At 43.9% G+C, this 25,010-nt stretch overlaps 1 protein-coding gene across 2 annotated transcripts in view; it reads right to left on the bottom strand.

The window, feature by feature from the left end:
• The window catches only part of Sdk1 (sidekick cell adhesion molecule 1), a 551,006-nt gene that overhangs the window by 177,747 nt on the left and 348,249 nt on the right, over nt 1–25,010 (bottom strand). For both annotated transcript variants that reach the window (XM_010642816.2, XM_033764800.1), the window contains 3 exons: nt 11,101–11,248; nt 10,229–10,369; nt 5,331–5,512 (listed from right to left, as the gene is read on the bottom strand). In XM_010642816.2, coding sequence (XP_010641118.1) covers nt 5,331–5,512; nt 10,229–10,369; nt 11,101–11,248 — 471 coding nt within the window. The remainder of the gene's footprint in view (nt 1–5,330; nt 5,513–10,228; nt 10,370–11,100; nt 11,249–25,010) is intronic.

The following is a 25,010-nucleotide window of genomic DNA, read 5'->3' as shown; positions in this document are numbered from 1 at the left end:
TCTTGTTCCCTGAGCTCTCCTCACCCCAGGCCAATGCTGCATCATTTATGAGCTCTCTCTGAGGGGCTGTCTAACAAGTTCTGTGTCTACTGTTGCCAGTGTGAATGCATGGCTTCCCTGTGGTCCCACACCTTCACCAGAGGACTCCATCCAAGAGCCTTATGGGAGTCAAGATGAATTACAGCTCCCTCCCTGACAGACCAAGACTGCCACTCAGCTGGGAGAGGTCAATCATGCTGGTTGGAAAGAAGGGTCCTCCTTCCCCACCTAGCCTGAACTTTTGCTTTTCTCAGATCTTCTGCTATAGTATCAGGTTATGTTTTGATGCATTCCAATAATTTTCTGAATTAAACTAACAAGTAGTTAATTTTATGAATTATTCTTTTCTCCCCTTATGTAAGCACTAGAATTATTCCTTCAGCCTGAAGGAACTGCTAGCCTCTGGGCTGTCCCTTCTCTCAATGGTCATGGATGTGAGATACTCTAAGGACACAAAGCTGGTTTCCAGCAGTTAGGGAAATGCAGCTCAGCTGCTGCGCAACACCCACTGGGCTCAGGGCCAAGCCTGAGGGCCTTCTGGAGAACTGGATGGATCATGTCCTGGAGGGGCTGTAAGTCTGAACCCTGCTAATTCCTACAGAGGATTGGGAGGGGCCTTCAGGCACTTGCTTCCTCCTAGGAAGCTGACAGCCAGAGGTTGTGCATTTTCATACCTAGAAACTGTGCACATGACCCAACTTACACGTACAGCAGGTCATCTTAGAGAGTGAGGCAGGAACTGCTAGCTGCGCCTCCATTCCCCTCTCTCCCACACTTAGTGGAAGTGTGGGAGGGCACACTTAGTGGAAGGCCACATTTCCAGCTTATCCTACACAGATGTTTCATAGATTATAAACAGAAGTCACAGGACTTCTAGGAAAGATCTTCAAAGGCCACGACGTACACCCCTGTTCCTTCCTCCATCCTGGCTTCTAGAACGAGTATGTGAGAGCTTGCATTGCAGTAGTCAGCTTGTGACCATGAGGCAAATGCTAAAGCCAGAAAGGCAAAAAGACAGAAGATTCTTTGATGACCTTGGAGCTGCTCTTCCAACTCTCCACTCATCCCCCACTGCCTGCTCTTCTGATGTGAGAAAAAATAAAAACCCCTTTATTTTGTTTAAACTAGCATCATGTGGAGTCTGTTTCTAGCAGCTGGACGCCTTTTCTAACCAATATGGACAGTTGCAAACTTACTCCTTTCCATGGCCCCAGCCCAGTGATCCCAATAAGCCTCTTTTTAGTGTTTGCTTTCATGCCTACAGCTATTCTATGTGTCCTGACATGGGATCTTCTGAGCAGGTTTGGTGTCACTCGCCTGTGGGTGAACAAGGAGCAAACATACAAGTAAGGCTAATTTTCTTGCTATTTCTCACCCGATGTCAGTGTCCAAAGCTCTATGTCACCTGCAGGGCTGCCATGGATGCCCCAAAGCTGACAGCATGCTGGGTGTCTCCTCTATCTCCATGACAAGGCCTGGCCTACAGGTTTCAGCACACAGTAGGTGCTCATGACAGTTCTTGAATATCTGTGTCTGGTTTTACTATTAGCACAGGGAATGACCCCAAATCTGTCTGTAAGACCACTAATATAGAAACTTCCAAACACAACAGAAGATACTAGTTGTTGGCACAGTAGAAAAATAGACAGCAGCATTACCACTGGCGTCTTTGTACATCTCAAGTTCTCCAAGCATGTTCCTGTTACTTTCCTCTTCACAGTCACCCTTATACCTGGGCAGGTACACACACAATTTCACAGATGGAAATGTGGAGGCCCAGGACAGTGAAGTGTACACCTGGAAGGTACATGGTGGTGGCATTCAGGAGTCAGGCCTATAGAGAGATGTGGGGTACTCATATGTGCTCTTATCTCATCACCCTAGTCTGTACCAAGCCTCTCTCAGGCATTTGTGGTCCTTTCTGCTGGCAGTTTTCTTGATGTATCATATAATCCTAACACTTGTCCTGCTAAGTCCTCCCTGGCATTGCCTAATTCTCCTGGTCTCTCCACTCTTCACTCAAGTGGTTTCACATCTGTTTCTGTCCTGTCATGGATGGCAATGTGGGAATCAAGGACAGGATTCACGGGATGCCTCCTTTTGCTCTCCTGTGGTGTGGTAACTGGGAGACAGTAGAAAGCAGGAGGAATGGTACAGTATGGCTGTACCCTGAAGCCGCTAGGGATGGGTCCAGCTGGGCTCCTATTACAATTTAGATTTAAAATGTCCCCCACAAATCTCACATTCAGAGGTGGGGGCCTGGCTAGAAGGCAAATATCACTCTAGTCATGGATTGGAGGGTATCTCTCGCCCCACCTCCCCGCCTCTGCTCTCTGGCCACAATGTTATGAACAGCTGTCCTCCACCACGCTGTGTTTTCTTTGGATCCAGTAAACCATGGACCAAACCCGCTGAAAGTGTAAGCCAAAATAAAACTCTCTTACTTTAAATTGTAGGTATCAGATATGTGTTCTAGTGATAGAAAAACTGACTAATATAGCTCCCCTAGCCATGGGTCCCTCCTGAATCCAGTGAAGAGCCTTGGTGTCAGTGCTACAGCCAAATCCAAAACATTTTGTCTCCATGCTATAATGAGTAAGTTTTATCATCCCTAATTTGTCCTGGGGATCAATGCTTCCTTTGAACCAGCTGGCTTGGATGGGCAGGTACTTTGTGTGGATATCTCAGAAGCTGTAACACCCTAAGAAACTCTCTTCTGTGGCTCAAGAACAGTATGAAATGACTGACTAAAACTTGGGGACATTCTTAGGGCACTTACAATCCTGCAGAGCACAATGAAGTCAGAAATATGCAGAGGAAAAGGCCTGAGTTCCTGGAAAAAAGATAGGCTCAGCTGTATTCCTTGAGCCCACCCAAGGAAGTCTTCACACAATGCTGAGGGAGAGGCAAAGAAGGCCACCATGTGTACAGGGAAGCCACATACTCATGGAGAAGTCCGAGAAAACATCAGAACAGAAATGCTCCACGGTGAGTGAAGGCACAAAATAAGCCAGGCCCATTAGCATGTCCTTAAAACCTGTGGGGCTCTGGGCTCCATGTGTCAACACTGAGGTGAAGAAAAGACTTCCAGACTCCAGAAGGGATGCAGATGGGAAACTGCACATGCAGTCTTGGCCACCAACATTAGCTGTGAATAGTTAGAAAAAAGCAGAGGAAGAACTGGAGTTGGATAAAAATGGAACAGAAATTTGGTCTCTACCATGAGGAGAGCAGAGTCTTTCAGGGAGCCAAAGATGCTCATGACTTTACCACTCTGAGGACCTTTGTCCTGACCCTGCAGACCATTCCCAATCATGCCATAAGACAGTCCTACTGATGCTGGAGCTGCTGTCACTCAGAGGACAGTGTCCTTCACTCCAAGAACTGGATGTTAGAGCTGGTTCTGTTATGTGATGGCCCATGTGATTCACACCAAGCTGAAGTTAACCAACATACAGCTGTTTATGTACTAGTGACTGGAGATACAACATGCCCTGTCCTGTCCTATAAACTGCAGACAACCGGAAGGGTCTGGGCGTCCAACCTGATTTTATAGCCAGTCCTCCTGGCCAGGAAGCACCGGATGAGGCTGTGAAGTTCAGCAGCATTCCTTCAGATAACTGCAGGGGCCACAGTTGAGGGGACACATGGGAACTGTTTTGAAAGGACAACATCACCCAAAGGCATTGCCCTGTGTTCAGTGACAGCCATCAGGGCAGGGTGGGTGGGAGCTCTGACCACTGCGCAGTCAGGTTACTGCTCCAACATCTTTGGAGTTGCGGCCTCCGTTCAGCTTCCATCGCACTTCACTCCAGGGACAGATCCATCTTCGGATACAGCATTCTGATCATATCGCTCATAGCTCTTACTCACTTCATGCCTCCCCCCCAGTGCCAGCTGCATAAACCCAAAGTCTGCAGCTTTAAAGCCCCTCTCAATCAGGCCGAGATCTGCTTTCTTTCCTGTGTTCTATACAAAACTCAAATCCACCACTAATAAAACAAGGCAGTCACAGTTAATAGTAATAGGGGATTATGAATAGCAGCATTAGTCATTTTAATGGTTTCCAAGTTTATTGTTATTTTATTAAATAGACTAATTAAAGCAAACATTCATTGCCCAGGTTTTCAGTTATTTTCTTCTTCAAACAAGTAATCCAGAATTACCTGCAGATGGACAGGTCCTTCCTAGCTGCCCTGCATTTTAATATTTCTGCTAGGCACTGTGCCGGTGGAACTGACTGCACTTAATTTATAAAGGAGGATTTATGGACTTGGGGATGACAACAGACAGCCAATCAATAAGAGACGATAATAACAGCATGTAATATCAAGGAACATTAGGTCTCAGGCATGATTTGGGGAGAGAAGTGGGCAGTTAGAAACCTTATCATTTGAAGAAGGTCAAGGCCTAGCAGCCATAAAAATGCCTAAGCAAATAAAATCACACCTGTGAATAGGAGAAAGTGTAAATCGCTGAATGGAGAAAGGATTTCAGATTTGTGGAAAAATTACTTCCCTGGGCAAGGATGTGGGCTGCTGTAGGACAAATGCAGTATGTCAAGAGAGGGTCTATTTATTACTGCTCAAAACTATAATGATGAAGTGCAGGTGTCCCAGCCTGCCAACTCTTCCTGGGGCTGAGACCCAAATCCTCCACAAAGTGGGGGAAGGGGAGTTTAGATGCTGTAGAAAGGAACAACAGGGCTGAGTCCTAGCACATATATTTAAGACCTAGTGGCTTTATGACATTCTGTCTGGTCATTTTTTTGTTCAGGGGTAGGAAAGCTTTTCATTGATCTAGTAAATCGCTGCTTGTGTGACTGAAAAAGAAAAACACACCAAAAAACAAAAAAGAAAAAAAGCCATAGAGTTGCCAATTCCATTACTAATATTCATATTCCATCACTAAAAACAAAATCGTAATCATTCTCTTTGAAAGACGTTCATAGCATCACACAGAATTCCACAGCCAGCTTTCTGCAAAACGGACACTTATTTCCATTTAGAAAAGTTCACTTCCACAACTCTTTCAAGAATAGGTATGCTAGTAAAGGGTGTGTGCAGAGACTTCCTGCTTTTGCTACCCAGAAAAATGCGGCTGGGACATTATTTTCTTCCTCTCTACCACATCACTTCAGTTTAGGAATAAGTGAAGAGACAGTAGTCTTCCAAACATTTCCCAGGAGACTGCATACTCTAATTTTATTCTCACATACTCTAATCAAACTTCATAAACCCTGCTCCCTGCTCTAGACTCCAGAGCCTGGTGGTTCTGGAAAGTGAGCTTACCTCCTTGTAGGGTGTACTCGGCCACGGCCCTGCTGAAGACTCCCAGGCCAGCCCCATTGTACGCAGCCACCTGGATTTCATACTGTGTCCAGATGATCAGGTCTGTCACCAGGCAGTAGTTCACTTCTGGGCTGGTGATGTTCCTCTGCTGATGCTCACTAGGCAGGCCAGCTAGGCGGTACCTGCACCAGAAAGAAGCTCATGACAGCAAAGAAATAGCTCAAGTTCATGGTGGCCATTCTGCACAGTTAGAGGAAAATGGAAGTTAACAGACATATGCAGAACTGAGAGGTCAGCCCTAGACAACACTACTCATTAATTTAACTATTTTAAAAGGTACACTCTACTCTCATAGTGATTCTAAGCTCTGGGCATAATGGAACTGATCTTTCAATGTATTATGGTTATGGAAAAATGATAGCTTTTTAAATGTAACTTGTTTTCATCATACAGTGACTGGCTACCCCAAATTCTAAACATGTTTTCCATCAGGGCTTGAGACATACCATCCTCTTGTGACTGCAATGTGGGGAAGAATCAAGAAGCAGAAAGCATGTGGCTTCTTGACTTGTGGTTCTGTTTCCATTTAGGAGTCTGGTCCCTCCCAGTGTATCCCAGAACTATAATAAGTCGCTTTGAGAAGGTGTTAACATTCTTACATGCCAATTCCTTGCTAATATGACACATTGTTTTTTAGGTGCTTTTGTGAGTGCCTGGGTAGCACAATCTTTCGCTTGCTAAAATCAGAAAATTTAAAGTTGTGTTTATTAAAAAGGTGACTTATGCAACTCCACATTCAGAAAATACATAAATTAGGAAATTGCTTTTGATATTATGAAAGGCCTTTGAGAACATTACTTTGATTAGCAAATATTCTTCCATGATTCAGTTTATAGAAGTTAATGTACTGAAATGACTCAGTTAATTTGCTGAGCTTTTCTGGGTCAGTCCCCAGGGTAAGACAAAAGATATGCACCATGGAGATGATTTCTTAGTCATCCTTCAGCTATTAAAAACATCTAATTTTCATCCCAAAAGTGGTTCATAAACTGCTCAAAGAATGTGGCTTTGATTGATAAAAGGAAAGGAGAAATGATTGATGAGGGATCCAAAACCAGAGTAGCAGCAATAAATCCATTCTCTTTCCATGACTCGCTGGAATTCCCAGCTTCCTCCATGGTGGTGACTGTTCCCCAGGGCAGGGCGTTACTGCATGAAGGGACATAGCTGAGAAAGGTGAGTGTGGGCAGATACGTCTGTAAGGCCACCACTATTGGAAAAAAAAAGAAATCAGAGAACTCAGACATTCAGTTCCTTCTATGTAAAACAATCTCCTAAAGAGAATGACAGGTGAACATATAATAAGGAAGCAGAGAGGGCAATAAAAGTTTCTGCACACAATCAGGATTTTCTGGCAGCATTCTTTCATCCGCTCTTGTTAAGGATGGTTTGTGCTTGGTGAGGCTGGTTTGAGGGCAACAAAGATGTTCAAGAGCATAGAGCACTTGCGTGCAAGAAGGTCCAAGAATTCCCTCCACTTCTTGCCTGAAAGAAGGAAGTGGCTGCCACTCTGGCCTGGCACGGACTAACCCATATGACAGGTATTCTCACTTGAATTCCCCTGTGAACTTTAAACATAATGGCACTGAGGATAATTAGCCATTTAGGAAAAGGTAGAAATTTGGCTCCACATCCACACCAGAGTAGCGCAGGTATGTGGATACCAAGACACACTTATAGCAGTGGTGGTGAACCTATGGCATGCAGGCTGAAGTATGCTGTTTGTATCATTGAAAGCTTGAAAAGGTTCGCCATGACTGGCGTACAGCCAACGTGATACTCCTAGGAAGGGCTTACTCCTGTAGACCTATCACTAGACAATGTGCGTTCCAGGAAAAAGCCGAGGAATTAGCAAGGGAAGGTTGAGGTTGAGTCCCTGTACAGTCACTATGAGCTGGATGACTCTAAGCTTTGTTTCCACCACTCCAAAAGGGGAATCAGAGTAACAGCATTTCACCCAGCTATTGCAAGAATGAATGAACAATGGATGTAAAAGAGGTATGGAAGTGTAGAGTACACCTCATACTGCTCTTCTAAAGCATGGGAGAAAATGTTATAAGACAGGAAACCTGTGGCGCATACCCATAATCCCACCACTCTGGCAGGATGAAGCAGGAGAATCACAAATCTGAGCCCAGCCTGGGCAACTTAACTTGTCAGGAACCTGTCTCAAAAAAAAAAAAAAAGAAAGAAAGAAAAGCAAAGGGATATAGCTTAGGACAAAGGCCCTGGGTTCTGTCTACAAAGGAGGAAGGAAGGAAGGAAGAAAGGAAGACTTGAGGAGAAGGAGGAGGCCTGCATAAGCCAACTATGTTTTCCTACGCCACTTGAAGACAGTGAAAATGAACTGCAGAACTTAATTCTACAAAGTCATACGTGCTCCCCGCCAGGACGGGCAGATTGGCCCACTCTAACCAGTGGCTCGGGATGCTTTTGTGACTGTCACATGATGCCTAAGAAGGTCATGGTTAATAAGGGGAGTGAGGGCATCCTCCTCTCACTGGTAGGCTATGTTGCTCAGGAGACCGGCTCAGCCAGAACAAGATGATTTTTTATACAGAAATAAACAGGAGAATGTTTTTAAAGGACATAACCCTCTGCTCCTTTCAGAGAAACACCCTGACCATTATTATAAATATTTTATTACTGCCCACACATCCTAACAACTTCTTATGGCCACAGCCATGGAGGTGGTTTATTTCCATTTGCTCTTTGTGTACTGGGCCTCGGTTCTGACAGAGAGACTGTGCCCTGGAGGATGCATGCTTGCAAACAGAGTGCTGATTTGCAGACCAGAGGATTATTTGGAAATGTTTCCAAGCAAATTCATTTTGGCATGGGTCTTTAATTTCTGAAAACTTTGATATTCACAGGCCTTGAGTACTGCACCCGTTTTAGGGCTTTCTTGATTTAAGCCCCAGGAAATACAGCTGCCCTCTTCTCTAGCACTCAACTCTACTGATGCCATCATGGAAGATCCTTTTCACAGTAGTAATCCCACAAAACAGAGAAATGTGCAGTCCCTGATGTGGCCACATAGCATCAGAGAGATGTTATTATTAACTCTGTGCCCCGGGCATGGTTCTGTGGGATGACTTTTAAAGCCCTTTCTTGACAGTTGTAGCCCAAGGAAACTTTCACGAGCTGGAAGACACAGGGGATATAGGAGGCCCTACAAGGGAAGGGTCATCAGGGAGGGCTGGCCAATTACTGTCATTAGTGGATGGGCATGAATAAGGGGTGATGGCTAGAGCAGGAGTGCAAAGCAGGGAAGGACAGGAGCCTTGGCCACACAGCAGCAGAAAGGCTGAGAAGGGTGGTCAGGGGACACAGGTCTGTCTAGAAACATCACCAGGAGCAGAGCCCATTGCCCTGCCTACAGGGATGACCCTCGGTTTCTCTGAGCTGCTTTAAATGAAGACAGCTGGGGGTACAGACACCAGGGGCCACATAAGGCAACAACAGCTTTTCCCGCAACCGCAGGACAGTCCACTTCTGCTGCCTCAACAGACAGTGGTCTGGAGTGTCTCCACAGACTTGAGGGGCACATGAAAGTATCAGCAAGTGGGGCCACATAAGGCAACAACAGCTTTTCCTGCAACCGCAGGACGGTCCACTTCTGCTGCCTCAACAGACAGTTGTCTGGAGTGTTTCCACAGACTTGAGGGACACATGAAAGTATCAGCAAGTCAATGGTGACACACAAATACTACACACACAGAGATGAACACCATTCACTGAGGTATGGATGATTGTATACATGTATATTGGGAACTTGGGGGTTATCAGCAAGTCAATGGTGACACACAAATACTACACACACAGAGATGAACACCATTCACTGAGGCATGGATGATTGTACACATGTATATTGGGAACTTCGGGGGCGGTCCTTCAAATACAAAGATAGTGGAGTGAAAGAAGCAACGCTTTCACAATCTCTTACCTTTACCTAAGAAACCAAATGTTCCTACTTAAGTCCACTGCTAATCAAGTACAGTATTTACTGATCACAAGCTCAGTGTGAGGCCAGGGCATGCATTTGGAGGAAGATAATAGTAGAGACCAATGGTTCTTGGCCTAATAAAGCTGATAAAATTAACAAATACATCCACAGCAGTGTAATAATTAGAGGAGACTTAATAATTATTCTTTAATACCATGTCAGTTTTTTATTTTTACTGTATTAACAAATCACTGCAATTACCACATTCATGTGATTATTATATTAGCAGGAGTTTTGGCAAAGGAGATTTCTTCTGTTTAACATGGCCAAGTTCTTATATGGTTCTCTCAATATTTTTAGAAGCCTACCTATCCCTTCTGAAGCAGAGACTTCAGTCACATCTGGTCAGCAGATATGAGCATCTGGCCTGTGCTATATCTCAAAATATATCAGTTTCATTTCTAACACCTAAATGAAGTGAGACTGTAAGAAAATGGCTACATGTTTTGATTTTCTTGAAATGCAAGATCTGAAAAAATGAGCAGCATGCTAGCATGGTAACAATTGGCTCAAAAGTAATTAGTACTATAAGTGATTAAATGCATGCATCTGGTCAACAAGGAATAAAAGGGTTTACATTGAATAGCATGCCTGCTTCCTTACCCATAATATCCCTTTGCCAAAATACAACCACTGGTCCCATGTGAGGACTTCCTGGGTGAACATGCAAAGTGCCACATTCACTCATCTAGTTTGCCACAGTCCCTCCACCCTACAGAGTTTGGCACCTGACCTGAGTCCTCACATCACCGACTGGCTTGGACAGACACTTAATGAGGTGGATACTGACTCTTCCTAGGGACCATCTAAAATGCCAGTACAGGCTACTTGCCTGAGAATGTACCCATGCAGCACCCCATTGTGCTCTGTTTCTGGGGGAGGCTGCCACTGCACCATAATGGACTGGTTGGTACGCCCACTGGCCACGATGTTTTTTGGGGGAGCACTAGGTGGTTCTTCGGGTAACATCAACCTACAAATAAAGAAAGAGGAGAGAAAGAGATAAGCACTAGACACCATGCACTGTGACAGTGTTCTCCATCATGCTGCACTCAGATCCTATTTGCAAAAATAGGTGACAAGAATGTGCGGCTGACCTCACTGAACGATTGAAGTTAGTTACACTTGTCCAGAGGAGCAAACCAGTAAGATGGGGCTGTGGATGATGACAGAGGTGCCTGTCTGTCTGAAGAGCCCCAGGTTCTCAGCACCAGCAGAGGTGACCAGTTGGGTGAGCTTGTGTCTGGGAGCTGAGGCTCCTTCTAGGTTGTTTTCTTTGACTCTTTCATTATTTTTCATCTTAAACTCCCACATTTTGAAAAAAGTTATTTAAATTTCAACTACTATACAAATCAGGCCACCCAGAGCTCAGACTACTAGAGAGGACTCCCTAAAACTAATGCCCCCCCAGCGCAGCTCTCTGGGTCTGTACAATCTCCTAATCTCCTGAATACAGAAGGCTGTGGCACCTGGAGTAGTCTGGGTAGGCACAGCCAGAGCACCTCGGGAGAAACCTGACACTCGCCTCCAGGCAGCTAAGGGAAACCCAGCTTGTTTTCCTTACCTGCACTAATGGCTGTTTGCCCTCTCTGGGACAGTCTTTTCTACTGGAGCTTTTTGCCAGTGTCCCTAAGAGATTATCAATGAACTACCTCTGTCCAATGTAGCCCATGTGTTTAACTGAGAGGTCTGGGATTCACTCACCTGCTCGTCTCTGCACTGTATTGACCCTTGCCCACTTGATTCACTGCGCATACTCGAAACTGATAGGTGCGGGCTGGAGTCAGGCCACTCACGGTAATGTCTGTCACCTCAGGGTCAATATCTGACAAGTGCACCTTCCAGGGAGAGTCTAAAGGAATAAGCAAAACAGGTTCAAACCCACATAACCATGTGTCTGAATGATAAATGAATATAAATGCCCTCCCGTAGACTCTCCTCGGCTTTGCAAGACAGTGCTAGGAGAGAGAATGGTTATCCCCATTGGATAGATGTGAGGACTGAGGCTCAAGTCATGTGCCCAGTAACTTATGAACCCTGGGTTTTCACCCCAAATCTAGCACACCTATAATATCCCTATGGGGATATTGCTAAAGGGATTTTGGATTCAACCCGCATATGGTGTTGTAAAAATTATGAAGACATTCCTAAATCCTGGGTGCAGTATGCAATGGGAAAAAGTTCTGTCAGCTCACATGGTTAGGCAGATTGCAGATTTGTCTCCCAGAAAAGGATGCTGCACATGTCACTGAATGATAAATAAAAACTATATTCATTAACATTTTAATAAAAGAGGAAATGAACATGATAAAGACAGATGGGCTGTGTGTTCTGCAGCCCATCTGCAGTGTGGCAGCCCGTTACCACTACGCCCCTGAGTGGCTCTGGCTGGAGAGGCGGGATGGGATTTACAGCGAGTCTGGAATATCTTTTCCCACTTTCTGGCAGGTGTGGAGGAGCGACTCTGTCAGCCAAATGGGCTGTTGCTACAAGGCAGGCTTCTGGAGATTCTGTGGGACCTGATGCCTTTGCAGAGTTTAAACAGCCTTCGAGGTCCAGCCGTTTTTCAGAGCGATGTCCTGGATCACACGCAATCTGGCATGACTTTGAGCATCCGCTGTTGGCTTCTACTCTGCATGTAGTGATGCTGGACTACATTTCCAAGGGCAAAGTAAAGTGAGATGCAGGGTGGGAGACTCAGATAGAAATCCACTTATCTTGCTCTCTCCTCTGAAGTGGTATTGTGGTTCCTTTCACCCATGTTGGACATGGTCCAAGAAAGCTGATGCATGACTTCTTGCTGAGATGCTGGGCTCTGTTCAAACTGCAGACAATGCCAGTGGCATGTCACCCCTACCCATGGAATCACAGCCACCTTTTAGACTCCCGAAGACCAGTCCGTGGGATTTACATGGTAGGGTGGCCTATGGTGTGGCAGTGTGTGCCTAGAGCCCATTAAAATACACCTAGCACTCAGCTCCCCATAGTCAAAGCAACTTCTGTTGACTTTCACACAAAGATGTCTATCATTAATCCAGAATTTGTTAACTTGAGTGATTCTTTAACACAAGTTAAACTGTGCTGAAGCATGATGCCAGTTGGACTATAAAGACTGAATCTTTTTAATTATTTCAAATAAAGCAGCTTCCAAAATTGGCTTTCTGGGAATGCAGTCTTCACCACCAGCTGGGCAATTTTGTGTTCTTGGCTCTAGCTTTCCAGTGACATGGGTAATCACAGTTGATGAGGACCCCCTTTCTTTATGTTTCCTTTAAAAACACATTGTGCTCACCTCCAGTGAGCTATGGAAAGACCCACCCACTTCTCTTCATGCTGGAGTCTGAGATCTTCCTCTCTACATTGAGCAGCTCATGGTAACCTGGTTTTTCAGGAGAGCTCCCTTACAGGTGAGGGCTGCTTGTCACCACAGAGGGCAAGAGAGCCTTCCTTAACACCATGTGGCTGATGGAGCAGGGCCTCCCTGGCCAACGTGCTTTTCTATGGAAATAGTCTTCCTTTCCATTTTTGTTTTTGTTTTGTTTTGTTTTTTTGAGACAGGGTCTCACTATGTAGTTGAGACTGACCTGGAACTCACTATGTAGCCCAGGATGGTCTCGAACTCACAGCGATCCTCCTGCCTCAGGTTCCCAAGTGCTGGGATTACAGGCGTTTTCTTTTTTTCTTTTTTTGGTAGCCTTCCTTTCAAAGACAACTGGTGCATGGCAAGAAAAACACAGAGACTACATGTTGGTAATGATGCAAATGGCTATGAGCTTTTCCACTTGCAGTTTGACTTTGAATTTTTGTAAAAGTTTGGGACAAGTCAGAACCACAATGACATACTGTATCAAATCATTAGGAAGATTATTATCAAACAAATTAGAAAATAACAGGTGCCAGTGAGGATTTGTATACCATTGATGGGAATGTAAAATGGTGAAGCTGTTATGGAAAACAGTATGGTGGTTCTTAAAAAAACAGAAATAGAATCACCACATCATTTAGTCATTCTACTTATGAATATATGCCCCCCCAAAATAAAAGCAGGATTTCAAAGAGACATTTGCACACCAAATTCACAGTAGCATCATCCACAGCAGCTAAAAAGAGAAAGCCACTTAGTTATCTGCTGCTGATGGATGAATGGATAAACAAAATGCATACATCCATGCAAGGGAGTATTTTTCAGATTAAAAAAAGAAGGGAATTCTGATGCATGCTACAGCACAAATAAACTTTAAGGACATAATCTAAGTGAGATAAGTCAGTCACAATCACTATGTGATTCTTCTAATTCACAGACAGCAGAAGGGGTTCTGGGGAGGGGGAAATAAGGAGTTACTGTTTCATGGGTTTTCATGGCTTAGATCTAAAATGTCCCCAAAAGGCTCAATGCTCACAAGTGGGGCTTTTGGAAGGCAACTGGATCATAAAGCACTACTAATGAACCCACCGATGACTGAGTACCCACTATCATGATTACCCTGGGGAGAGTGGGGCCTGATGGGAAGAGGCAGATCACTGGGGTGTGACCCAGAAGGGTATATTTTTCTCCCCGGCACCTTCCTTCTCTGGCTGCCATGAGGTGAGTAGCTTTTTGTCCACTGTGCTCCTCTGTTATCCTATTTCTGTGTTGGAGTCAGCCGGGCATGGGCTGAAACGGTGAGCTATAATAAACATCTTCTCATTTAAGTTATAAGTATCAAGCACTGTGTTCCAATGATGGAAAAATGCTATGAAATGGGTGAAGAATTTCACTTTTACTACATGGAAAGAGTACTGAAGATGGATGTTGGTAATGATAACATAATAACATGAATCTCCTTGACAACACTATACTCACAGAAATGGCTGAGGTGGTAAATTTTGTTATGTGTATTTTACCATGAATTAAAACTTAAAATAGGTGAGAAAATGGAGAGAATGCCACAGAACTCCCACAACTGCTTGTGTCAATACTGAGAGGCCTTGCCTGCAGCCAAAAGGACTGCTGGGGTGGGGTAGAGATGTATGTGTTGGCCTCCCCTGGAAGACCAGGAGGAGGGTAGGCTCAAAGCTCTACCCTGCCGCCTGAGAAGATGCCTTGGACTTGCCATGTCTTCCATCCATGTGTCTTGCACTTTTCAAGGTGGCAGCTCTACACAACCTTTCAGAGTTCTGCGACTCCCCTGGTTTCTGTGTCCCAAGGGTCGAGCCAGTTGTGAGGCCATGAGCCACAGGTCACTGTGGTTCCTACACCCATAGCTCTGTAAATGTTCTCTAAAACCTCCCCTTGAACATTCTCATCCAAGAGTGCCACTCTTGTTTACTCTTGTAGTGTTTACTACAGAAGCCGAGACAGATACAGAACTTACCTTTCACCCCTCTTCCTTCAGGATTTGGAAGGATGGACTCACCTGGTCAGTGAGTGAGTCGGTGCAGGAAGGGACAAAGTCAAAAGGACAGTTGTCATGACCAGCTGACTGTAAGGATTTCCAGGCCATGAGTGGGGGCACGGAGACCCTCAGGTTACTACTTAGTATGGTTTGAATATGGTGTCCCCACCAACTTTCCCTTTGAAGCTGGCAGGCGGTGTTGGGATATGGTGCCTTTGAGAAGACCGGGGCTTTTAAGAGAGATTAATGCTTTCCTTGCAGGAGACAGTTCTCATGCTTGCAGGACGGGACTGGTTACCTCAAGAGCAGGTGACTACAAAGGAATTTGGTACCTCCCCTTGGTCTCACTACCTGTACCCACTTTCCCTTCTCCTTTCCTGCCATGTTGTGACATGGCTAAGTCCCTCATCAGATGCCACATCAAGCTACTTGGACTTTCCAACCACTAGAAACAGGAGCCAAGCAAACCTCTTCTTGGTATAGATTATCTAGCCACAGATACTCTGCTATAGCAACACAAAGCCACATTGACACTGCTTTTTCTGTCCTCAGTGCTACCCTCCCACCCTCTGCCCCCTGTGACCCTCAGCCATTTGTTCATTCAGAGTGTAAACAGCTCTTGAAAGCCCATAACCCAAGTTGCAGGGTCTGTTGACCAGTTTGATTTGACAACAGGGCCTATTAATCTCCTCTGTGTTTCAGGCTCTGCTCAGTCCTCTGGTTGCATCTATAGAATTCTTTATTTATTCTTTTTTCTTCCCTACTAGAAGATAAAAGATCCAGCAGGAAGAGAGATTAAACTGAAAACTAATACAAATGAACCTGATCCATCTCATGGGCACTCTGATTTGTACCAAAGAAAAAAAAAGTGCTTTGGGAAGGACTTGCCTGTTCACAAGCTTCAGAATTGCAAGCTTGCTGAGAACTGTTAAAATTTAAATAGAAGTCTGTTCTTGACAATCAATAAGCAGAAGCCTTTTAAAAGACTCTTCTTCCAGCCAGCCCTCACAAAAGAATGTGACACAATTCTTGTCTAGGGGGCTGGGACATAGGAGAATCTTTTGATGAAGGAAACCATCCCATAAAAGTTTCAATATCTCTTTCCTCCCCTTTAGAGCTCCTCTTGTGCTTCTGATCTAGGAGATGAGGACTTTTGGACTTCTCCAGCCAGCCTGCTAAACAAACCTCTATCGCAGAGAGGGGCACTGCTCATCTCACCCCCAGTGCATGGTTCAAAGCCTGAGAGGACTTAATCACTCCTTACTCTCTGCTGTCTGTAAGATCGGTGGTTTCTAACCTTCAGAAATGTATTAGAAGCTTATTCTGATAAAAAAGAACATTACCATTTTCTCAATTAATGGTACGTGAGGAAGGAAAATTTTGATCGAGAATGATTTTGAAGGAAAATTTCTCCTAATTGATAAAAGGATTGTCATTATTAAAACCTGACATCTGCATAGTGGTACAAGTTTGGGAGCACTTTCCTCCATACAATTGGGAAAACCAAGGCTCATGGAGATGCAAATAACTTCTCCCCAAACTTTCCAGATTGTTAGTTCATAGACTCTTGGATCAACCTTAGCATCACCAAAAGTAGAATGTGAGGTCTCACACAATGCTGAGGATGTGCCTCCACATACATACATGTACACACGCATGTGCATACACACACATGCATGTGCACACACATACATGCACTAATACACTCTATAAGGAAACAAACAAATCTGAGACTGAATGTGAGTCACATCTGGTCTCCAGGCAATAAATATGCAGGACCAATTCAATAACACTATGATTCCAGTCTAGGGTGAGGGACCCTCTTAAGAGAAAGGTCATTGCCTCTGTCCAGGTGGGGGAGTGCAGGTTGGTGGGGGTTTTGCTGATTAAGAGACACCAGAGATGAGACAACAATACAATGGATAGATCATGTTTAGCTCTAAATGCCAGCAAAGTAAGTGTAAAAAAATTTTTTGTCAGATAATTAGGGAAATCAAACTGAGAGCATTAGACAATATTAAGGATTACCACTGATTTTGTTGGGTGTGATTTTTTTTAGTTGCTTACTGAATCACTTAGGAATGAAATAACATAACATCTAGAATTTCTTTTAAAACACTTTAGCAAAAAAAAGGGAAAGATAAATGAAATAAGTGGTAAAAAATGTTAATGGCTGTTGAAGACATTTCTGTATCTATTTAGTACCTTTTATAATAAAAGGTTCTTAAATAGTGACTATTTTGTCACAACATTGCCAGCATTGATAATTTATAATGGTCTTAATTGTCCATTTGGTTGATAAAAAACATAATTTCATTCATGGTACACCTTGTATTTTATATGAAAAAGTATGAATATTGCTTCATTAAAACAAGGCTACTTCCCACAGGCTACAGAATTAAGTGGGAGAATTAAAGTGCATATAATTTATTATTTTTCTAATTCTAATTCCACTGCAGCTTTGCTACAACTATTTTCATATTGTATCTCTCAAAATGTAAATATTAGATGATTATAATCATAACTATTCACCAGATAGACCTCAGTAGGATCTACTATGTTCACTATTTGACCCTTGCGGTTGGAACAGTGCCTGACAGAGAGCAGGAACTCGACACCCATCTGTTCAGCAAAAGCACCTGCTGCATTCTAGGTCCTGCTGAGGGCTTATGTGTGTACATCCAGCCTTTGCAGTGACTCTGAGTGGATGCGACTGTCTTCATTTGCACAGGAGAAATGACTGACTCTAAGCTCATGGTTTCTCCTTCCACTATTAATGTAGTAGGTAGAAACTTCCTGATAAACCCAGCCATGTCTGTTATGCGTCTCTCTGCTGCTGAGGATTAAAAGCTAGGAAATTCAGGGCTTGGTCATAGAAGCTGGGCCATTCTCCTGGGCCAGTGCTCACAAAGCCCTTCTCCATGTCATCAGGAGAGGAAGTATGATGCTAATCAGAGGCTCCCTTCCATTAACCAGCTTGCCTTTCTAGACACTGAAGATAGGGACTGAACCCAGGACCTTCACACTCAGCTACATCTTCATCCCTTTTGTTATTTTGAGACAGATTCTCACTAAGTCACTAAGTTGCCAAGGCTGGGTTTGAAGTTTTGATCCTCCTGCCTTAGCCTCCTGGAGTGCTGGGTGGGATTACAGGGGTGGGTGCACCACCATGGCAGATGGGACACTGCCTGTCTCAGGACAGCACTGCACATTCCACACAGTGAGAGCTAGCCCCAGGCAATGATTAAATTAAACGATTCTGTGTTTGAAAGCATCCATGGTAAGTCACATGAACAGTGTGTGCCCCTGATGGGACAGGTGAGGATAGCACTCTATCCCCTGGTCTCCCTTCAAATCCATCTGCTCAGGAGAGAACGCTCAGACTCAGGCCAACCAAGCAGAATGCTGTGAAGTATTGGACCTGTCCTCAAAACTATCAATGTCATCCCAAGGGAGGAGACTTTGAGAAACTGTCCTGTAGGGAGGAGACTGAAGAGATGCTATGACCAAGTGTCATGTGGGTCCTGGAAGGGATTCTAGGATAGAAGACAGGAGAAACCTAGGACATCTGGAGGGAGAAGGCTTCATCTCATGATGATGTGCCAGCGTGGTTTGTTAGGGTGGCAAATGTGTCACACTACTACCAGAGGCTAGTAACAGAGGAAACTGGCTATGGGCTGGGTGGGGACTTCACCTTCACAATAATTCTATAAGCCTAAAGCTGTCCTAAAATAGTAACAACAACAACAAAAAAACCCTTGATAATAAAAAGGAAGGCCTGTAAGTGAAATGGTTACTCTTAGCAGGAGAGGGGGAAGTTACGAGGTTCTGAGTGGAACCAGCACTAGAAGTTTCTGTGAACTTTGCAAAAGATTGGCAGGTGTGTGTGTGTGTGTGTGTGTGTGTGTGTGTGTACACACATATGCATGCAGGGACATGTGTTTATGGGTACCATATGTGGGCATTTTAGTTGTCATGTGTGTGTCCAGGCCCATGCTAACTGGAGGCTGAGAACCATTTGAGAACTAGAATTAAGCTCTTTGCTTATTTTGGATACTGGCTCTCTGGAGGACAGGGAATCCCAGCGGCTAGGGATCTCCTGCCTCTGGGAGGGAGCAGCAACAAGGGAAGGTTCCTCCATAAGCAGCCATAGCGGTCACAGCCTAGTTCTCATCAGCCCTAATGAAATTCAAGCCTAGGAACTTCTGGTCCCTTGACTGCTCCAGCCCTTGCTGAAGTCCCAGCAGGGTTCTTCCAATTTTGTATTGTTTTTCTTAATCAGAACTCCAAAATTACATAAGCCATGGAAAACCTGGATCTACTCCTCAGAGGACTATCTACTGCCTTCCAGACCATGTTTTTTCCATCATTAAAGTAGTACCTATGGTAAATTTTATGTGATATTTTGTATTTATGCAATTTGTATGCATGTTTGTATGTATACATAATATACATAACAAAAAGTAATATAAGCTCATTAGCAAAAATTTGGAAAATTATGAGAAAAAATGAAATGAAATAAGCACAGGCTCGTAGTGTAAGTGATTTTAGAAAGCATTCCCATGGCTGTTCAAGGCTTTGTGTAATTAGCTTTAAGTTCTGAGGAGACTTCAACCCGTGGTTACTGCTCTGCTGGATAAGCTGTTCAAATTAGCCTGGTGGATGAACAATGCTGCTTCACTACATTAAAGGCCCTTAAATTACTGTCATCACACAAACAGAGACACACAGCCCCAGCCTCTGTAGATCTCAGAGAATAGGGCAGCTGCAAGCCATCCTGTCCAGGCAGGGGTGTGACCCTGCACACAGACCAACCGGCTTGGAACTCTACCCTTAGCCCAGTGAAAACTCACCTTGGCACTAAGAGAAGCACAGCTGGGCATGACGGTGCACACCTGTAATCCCAGCACCTGGGAGGCTGAGGCAAGAGAATCTCTGCAAGTTCAAGGCTAGCCTGGGATACATAGTGAGTTCAAAGCCAGCCTGAATTAAAAAAGACCCTATCTTAAAAAACAAGGGGGGGTGGGGAGAGATAGAAAGAGGGAGACAGAGAGAGGGAGGAGGAAGGGAGAGGGAGAGAGAACAATATTAACTACTGCCATAAACGTTAAATGTGATTTTCTGCACAATTCTGGCTTCAAAACTATCAAAAGAATGGAAGGAACATAATCTTTAGGGGCCTATGGAATTATAGCATTTGCAGAATGGACCATCCCCTTACAATGGACTGTGAGGGCCCTAGATGAGTAACTCTATCAGGGTACGATACATATTTGAAATGTGCAAGGCCAAATATGAAAAAAAAGCCATGTCACCGCTGCTTGTGGCAACTGTAGGAGAAGAGATTGAGACCATGGCAGGGATAGGTCACATGTTACTGAAGATTCCTGAGAAAAAGGAGGCTTAGAAAATACAGAGACTGTGGGCAGGGGGAGGGAGTAGGAAGTGGATAGACATTTCCCACCCCAAATAAAATAGCCAGAAAGGGCAGTCAAAATACAATCCGATGTCCTTCACTGTCCTTTTCTGTTGTAAATGCCTTTAGAGAAACAACAAAAGTCTACACAGTTAGAGCTAAAAATGTACCAAGCTTTTGCCTTAAAAGTTAAGAAGCAGAGAACTGAGGTATTAATGAAAAGCACCAAACCCACCACCAATGGACATGGTCAAAGAACCCAGAAACAAGCCATCTGCATATGAAGGACTATAGTCTCCAGAGCTGTAGGCGAAGACACCAAAGGTGGCTCTCTAGGGGCTTGGACCTGGGCTGACCACGAAGAGCAGAGGGAGCTGAGCATGCCAGAAACTTAGGAAAAGGAAGACTTGGTGGGGAGACCTATCATGATGGTGGCAGTGTATTCCCTCCAGCAGCTGGAGATAGATTAAACTATGCAAGCTATTGGAATGATGGCTGTCCTTGGATGGAAGCTGGCCCACCTCTAGGGACCACAGTCTATGGGACCACTTTGGATTCTGCACTGAGTGGTCACCACAGACAAACTTGTGTGGGAGACTGTCAGTTTGCAGGACAGGCTTGTGCCGAGTCTTCCAGGAGGTGAGGACAATAGAGGATGTGGGATCCATGCTGGGCTCCCTGTCCCCTCCTCATCTTGCCTGAGAGCAGGGACTTAACTGGGAGTGAGATCTGAAGAACTCACCTGGCCCTCCCTGGGCTCACACCATTGCGACGGCCTTCCCTTTATAAATGCCTGTGACAGGCACTGTCTCCCTGGACGCATTTTAAAATTGGAGCACACGTTATTAATGTGAAGCTCAATATGCAAGAGCCCAAAGGAAAATGAGCTAAAACATGAAGTACTCCCTAACAACTCTTAGGCTATTAGAAAATACCTGTGTGAGATATGTTTCAAAGACAGCATTGAAGTGATCTGAAGCACATAGAATAAAGTCTGTCGTTTTGGCAAGCAAAACATACAAAGCCCATCAGCTTTTAAGTGCATAATAGCAGACGTGGATGAAGATATTTAACATATTGTGTGGTGACAGTTGGGAGCGGCTTTCATACCAGAGCAGATGAGCTCATGGAGTGTGCTGCACAAGACAGCAGCAGCACTGCACATGAAAAGACACCTGTGGCATCAGAAGACAGAAATGAGCCACAAGCTTAGAAATTCTCTTTGTTCAGGAAGAGCCCTGCCCCTCAAAAGATGCTGGTCAGGGGGTTTTGGAGTGTGTTCTCCCAAAGCTGGGCTTGGCAGCTGACATAACTGAGCCGGGCTTCAGAAAGCAGGGATGGCTGGGCACAGGACAGAGCAGACCACTGTGGGCATTAGAATGCTCCACACTTGAGGGCAGACAAACTGCCTCAGGATATTACTACTGACATCGACTCAAGTGCACAGGGTCCAGGCAGGCTAATCAGTACTCTGACTAGATCAGTGCTTCTCAGACAGCCTCCTGCTTACCAGGACCAGGTCTGCAGTTCCCAGCCTTCCTTGGTCCTCTCCAGGGAAAAGCCAACCAACAAATCAAGAATGGCCAACTGTCCTGCAGGGTCTTCACCACCTTCTACCCAAACCCTGAGCCTCACACAGTTTTCTGTACACCACTGCCAGGTCAACCTTGCTAAAAACTTGTTTCCATGTGCACTCCCTTACTTGGTAGCCCTGGGAGGCTCTCTGCTGTACAGGACTCTGGCCCAGCATCCTCTAGTCCCTCAGGATTCCTCTCAGGCCTCCCTTTTCGGCAAAGAATGCATGCTTAGCTGCCAGCAGCATGTCTTCACGGTGGAAAGATAAGAACTTCTTCCTTTATAAGTCTGCTAACATTTCTCTAGCTACAATCAATGTGCATTACCCTGTACTTTAAAATGCATTATTACATAAATTTTTTTTTTTGGTAAAATAACCCATTTTAGGCTTGCCTCCAGCTTCTCCTGCCCCAAAGATTCTTTTGCACCTGTTAACCCATGTGCCAGGGTGTCTTACTTTTTCTCATTGCTGGGATAAAATAGCTGTCACCCAAAGTTAAAGAAGGAAAAGTTTATTTTAGTCGGCTGGATCCAAGGCACAGTACCAGAGGAGAAACAGTCCCTGGTAGGGCAGGCAGGAAGGTAGTGAGCCTGTCTTCCTTCTTTTCTACTTATATTGCATTCAGTCTATAAGCCTATTTATTGGCACCACCCACACCCACAACAATGCTAGATTCAGGGGATGAATCTAATCATCACAGCTTTACTCCATATTCATACACCCTTAATCCACATTCATATACCCTAGATTCAGGCACATCCTAAAAGCACCATCATGAGCACATGGGGCTTTGAAAGAATATCTAGATATAAGCCAGAACACTGGAAATGTCCTACCGCCAGGACTCCCCAGCATGGGAACCCAATGGGGACAGCACCGATCCATGTCCTGCCTTTCCTACATTCAGCTCAAGGATAGCCCTTCTGACCCCTCTGAGGGTCCTAGATCTCAGGGTCACTTCCCTGGAAATCCTTCGTATACTAACTTCTTAGGCCATCTCTTGTGTTCTTGGATTTGTTGTTCATTTTTGGAAGTGTTCTTCTTTGTCTCTCAATTTGGCCATGCACTGTATCTGGGTAGCTTCCTGGGAGTAATACTATAGGAGTGACTACATGATTAGGACATTTGCCTCAAGTCACTGGGTTATGTGCCATGAGACAATAGGGGAAAAGGAAATAAAGGTGAAGAGATGAATAGGTCTGCTTTCCCCTGAGACTGCTCTTCAAAATGTTTACATATCATGCTGTGTGTGGGGATGTTTGCATGTATGTGTATATGTGGATACATGTGTGTGTGTATATAAAGAGAGAGATCTCCTAATTTTTATTTATTTGTTGGTTATTTTGAGACAGGATCTTGCTAAATAGCTAAGATGCCAAAGCTGGGCTAAAACCTGTAATTCTCCTGCCTCAGCTTCCCATCATGCTGGGATTACAGGGATGTGCCACTATTCCCAGCTGCACTCTCCTACTTTTAAAAGACTTAGAGATTTTCTAAAGTGAACACACACATAAAATTGGATAATAGAATGAAAATAAATCCAAAATCATATTCTAAAAACTGAGATGTCTTAGATACTTCTCAGTGCTGAGGTGCTCAGGTAAGCTTTAGGCTTCCTGGCAATCAAGGCAAAAAGCAACACATTGTAAGATAGGGTCCAAGAAAGTTCCTACTTTCTCCAGCAGAGACATTTGCTGTGTGGAGCAGACAGGTGACAGGAATTGGTGCAAAAGATGCACAGTCTTCACACTGGATGCTCCTTCTGGTACATGTTTAAAAAGGTAAAGATAGGATACTAATTCCCAATTTCCAGAAGACAAGTGTTTCTATTTGAATTAAAGAAAGCACCCTGATATCAGGTTGAAGTCTTGGGAGCCTGGAGCCATGGATGGAGACCAGATATCTTGAAGCATCAGTTTCTCCTGACTCTCATCTGGAGGGGAAGCCCAGGGAGTTCATGTTAGAGCTGGGGACCTGAAGAACATGCTCATATTGAATTCTCCTGTGTAAATTATAGGTACTTCCAAATGCAATATGTAATTATTTTAAGAATAATTTTTTTAGAAATAACAAATTTCTCTACATGATTTTAAACTCCTAAGAGTCTGGAATAAGAGAAATGTATTATGTACTGAAAAATTTCTCTTTCAAATGAGTATTTTATTCAGTTACCTGAAAAACAGGTAAAACCAACCTATGGTGGTAGAAATCAGAGGAGCACATACTTCTGAAGTAGGAAGAATGACTAGACAGGGATATGGGGAATGTTCTAGAAGGTTATTTGAACCAAAACTCACTTAACATATCTGTAGTTTCTACTATGCAAATAATACCTCAATAAGTAACAAAAAATATTGTACAAAATAATGTAATCCTGGCAAACATTCTATTAAATCAGGGGAAAAGCAACATGACAGACTAGCATACTAATTATTATTTAAAATTATTCTGACAACCAAGTATGATATGAAAAACAAAAAAGGAAAAATAAATTTTCATTATTAGAGATATACGATCATCTATCTTGAAAACCAAGAGGATCAACAAAAAACTCATTAGGATATGGAAAGTGGTTGAATTAAAAAAGATACTTAAACATCAGTAGTTTTCTTATGTCCCAACAGTAAGTAGTTAGAAGATAAAATGAGTAAAATTCTGTTTACAATAGAATGAGACAAAATCTTAGGACAATTTTTTAAAAAATGTATGGAGCCTACAGGTATGAATCTATAAACTTTACAGAGCAATACAAAGAGAGTTGAGTACAAATGGAGACACATTTTCTTCTGGATGGAAAGAGAATTACTAAGACGTTACTTCTCTTAAAACTTAAAACAGGTTTACTTTGATTAAAAACTCAGGGGGACTTTTTTTTTCTAGCCATGTAGTCCAGGCTGACCTTGAACTCACTATGTAGTCCAGGCTGGCCTCAAACTCATGCCATTCTTCCTGCCATGGCTCCCGAGTGCTAGGATTACAAGTGTGTGCCATTACACCTAGCTCTCAGTGGGACTATTTCTGAAACTTCACAAAATGCTTCCAATTTTTTTCTGAAAAATAAACAGTAGCAAGAAATAATAAATTCTGAAAAGATGAGGGAACTTGCTTTATCTATTATTAAAACATATTTTGGAACAAAGACAATTAAAATTAAAACTGGTAGTAGAAAATCAGATGATGAAGCAGTAGAACTAAATGAACACCACTTTTTCACCAACATGCTCTCTCTCTCTCTCTCTCTCTCTCT

The sequence above is a fragment of the Fukomys damarensis genome, unplaced genomic scaffold (assembly GCF_012274545.1).
Source record: "Fukomys damarensis isolate Sample0158 unplaced genomic scaffold, DMR_v1.0_HiC HiC_scaffold_17, whole genome shotgun sequence".
Taxonomy (NCBI): Eukaryota; Metazoa; Chordata; class Mammalia; order Rodentia; family Bathyergidae; genus Fukomys; species Fukomys damarensis.
Note: the sequence above shows the minus strand (reverse complement) of the source record. Positions and strands in the feature narration are given on the sequence as shown.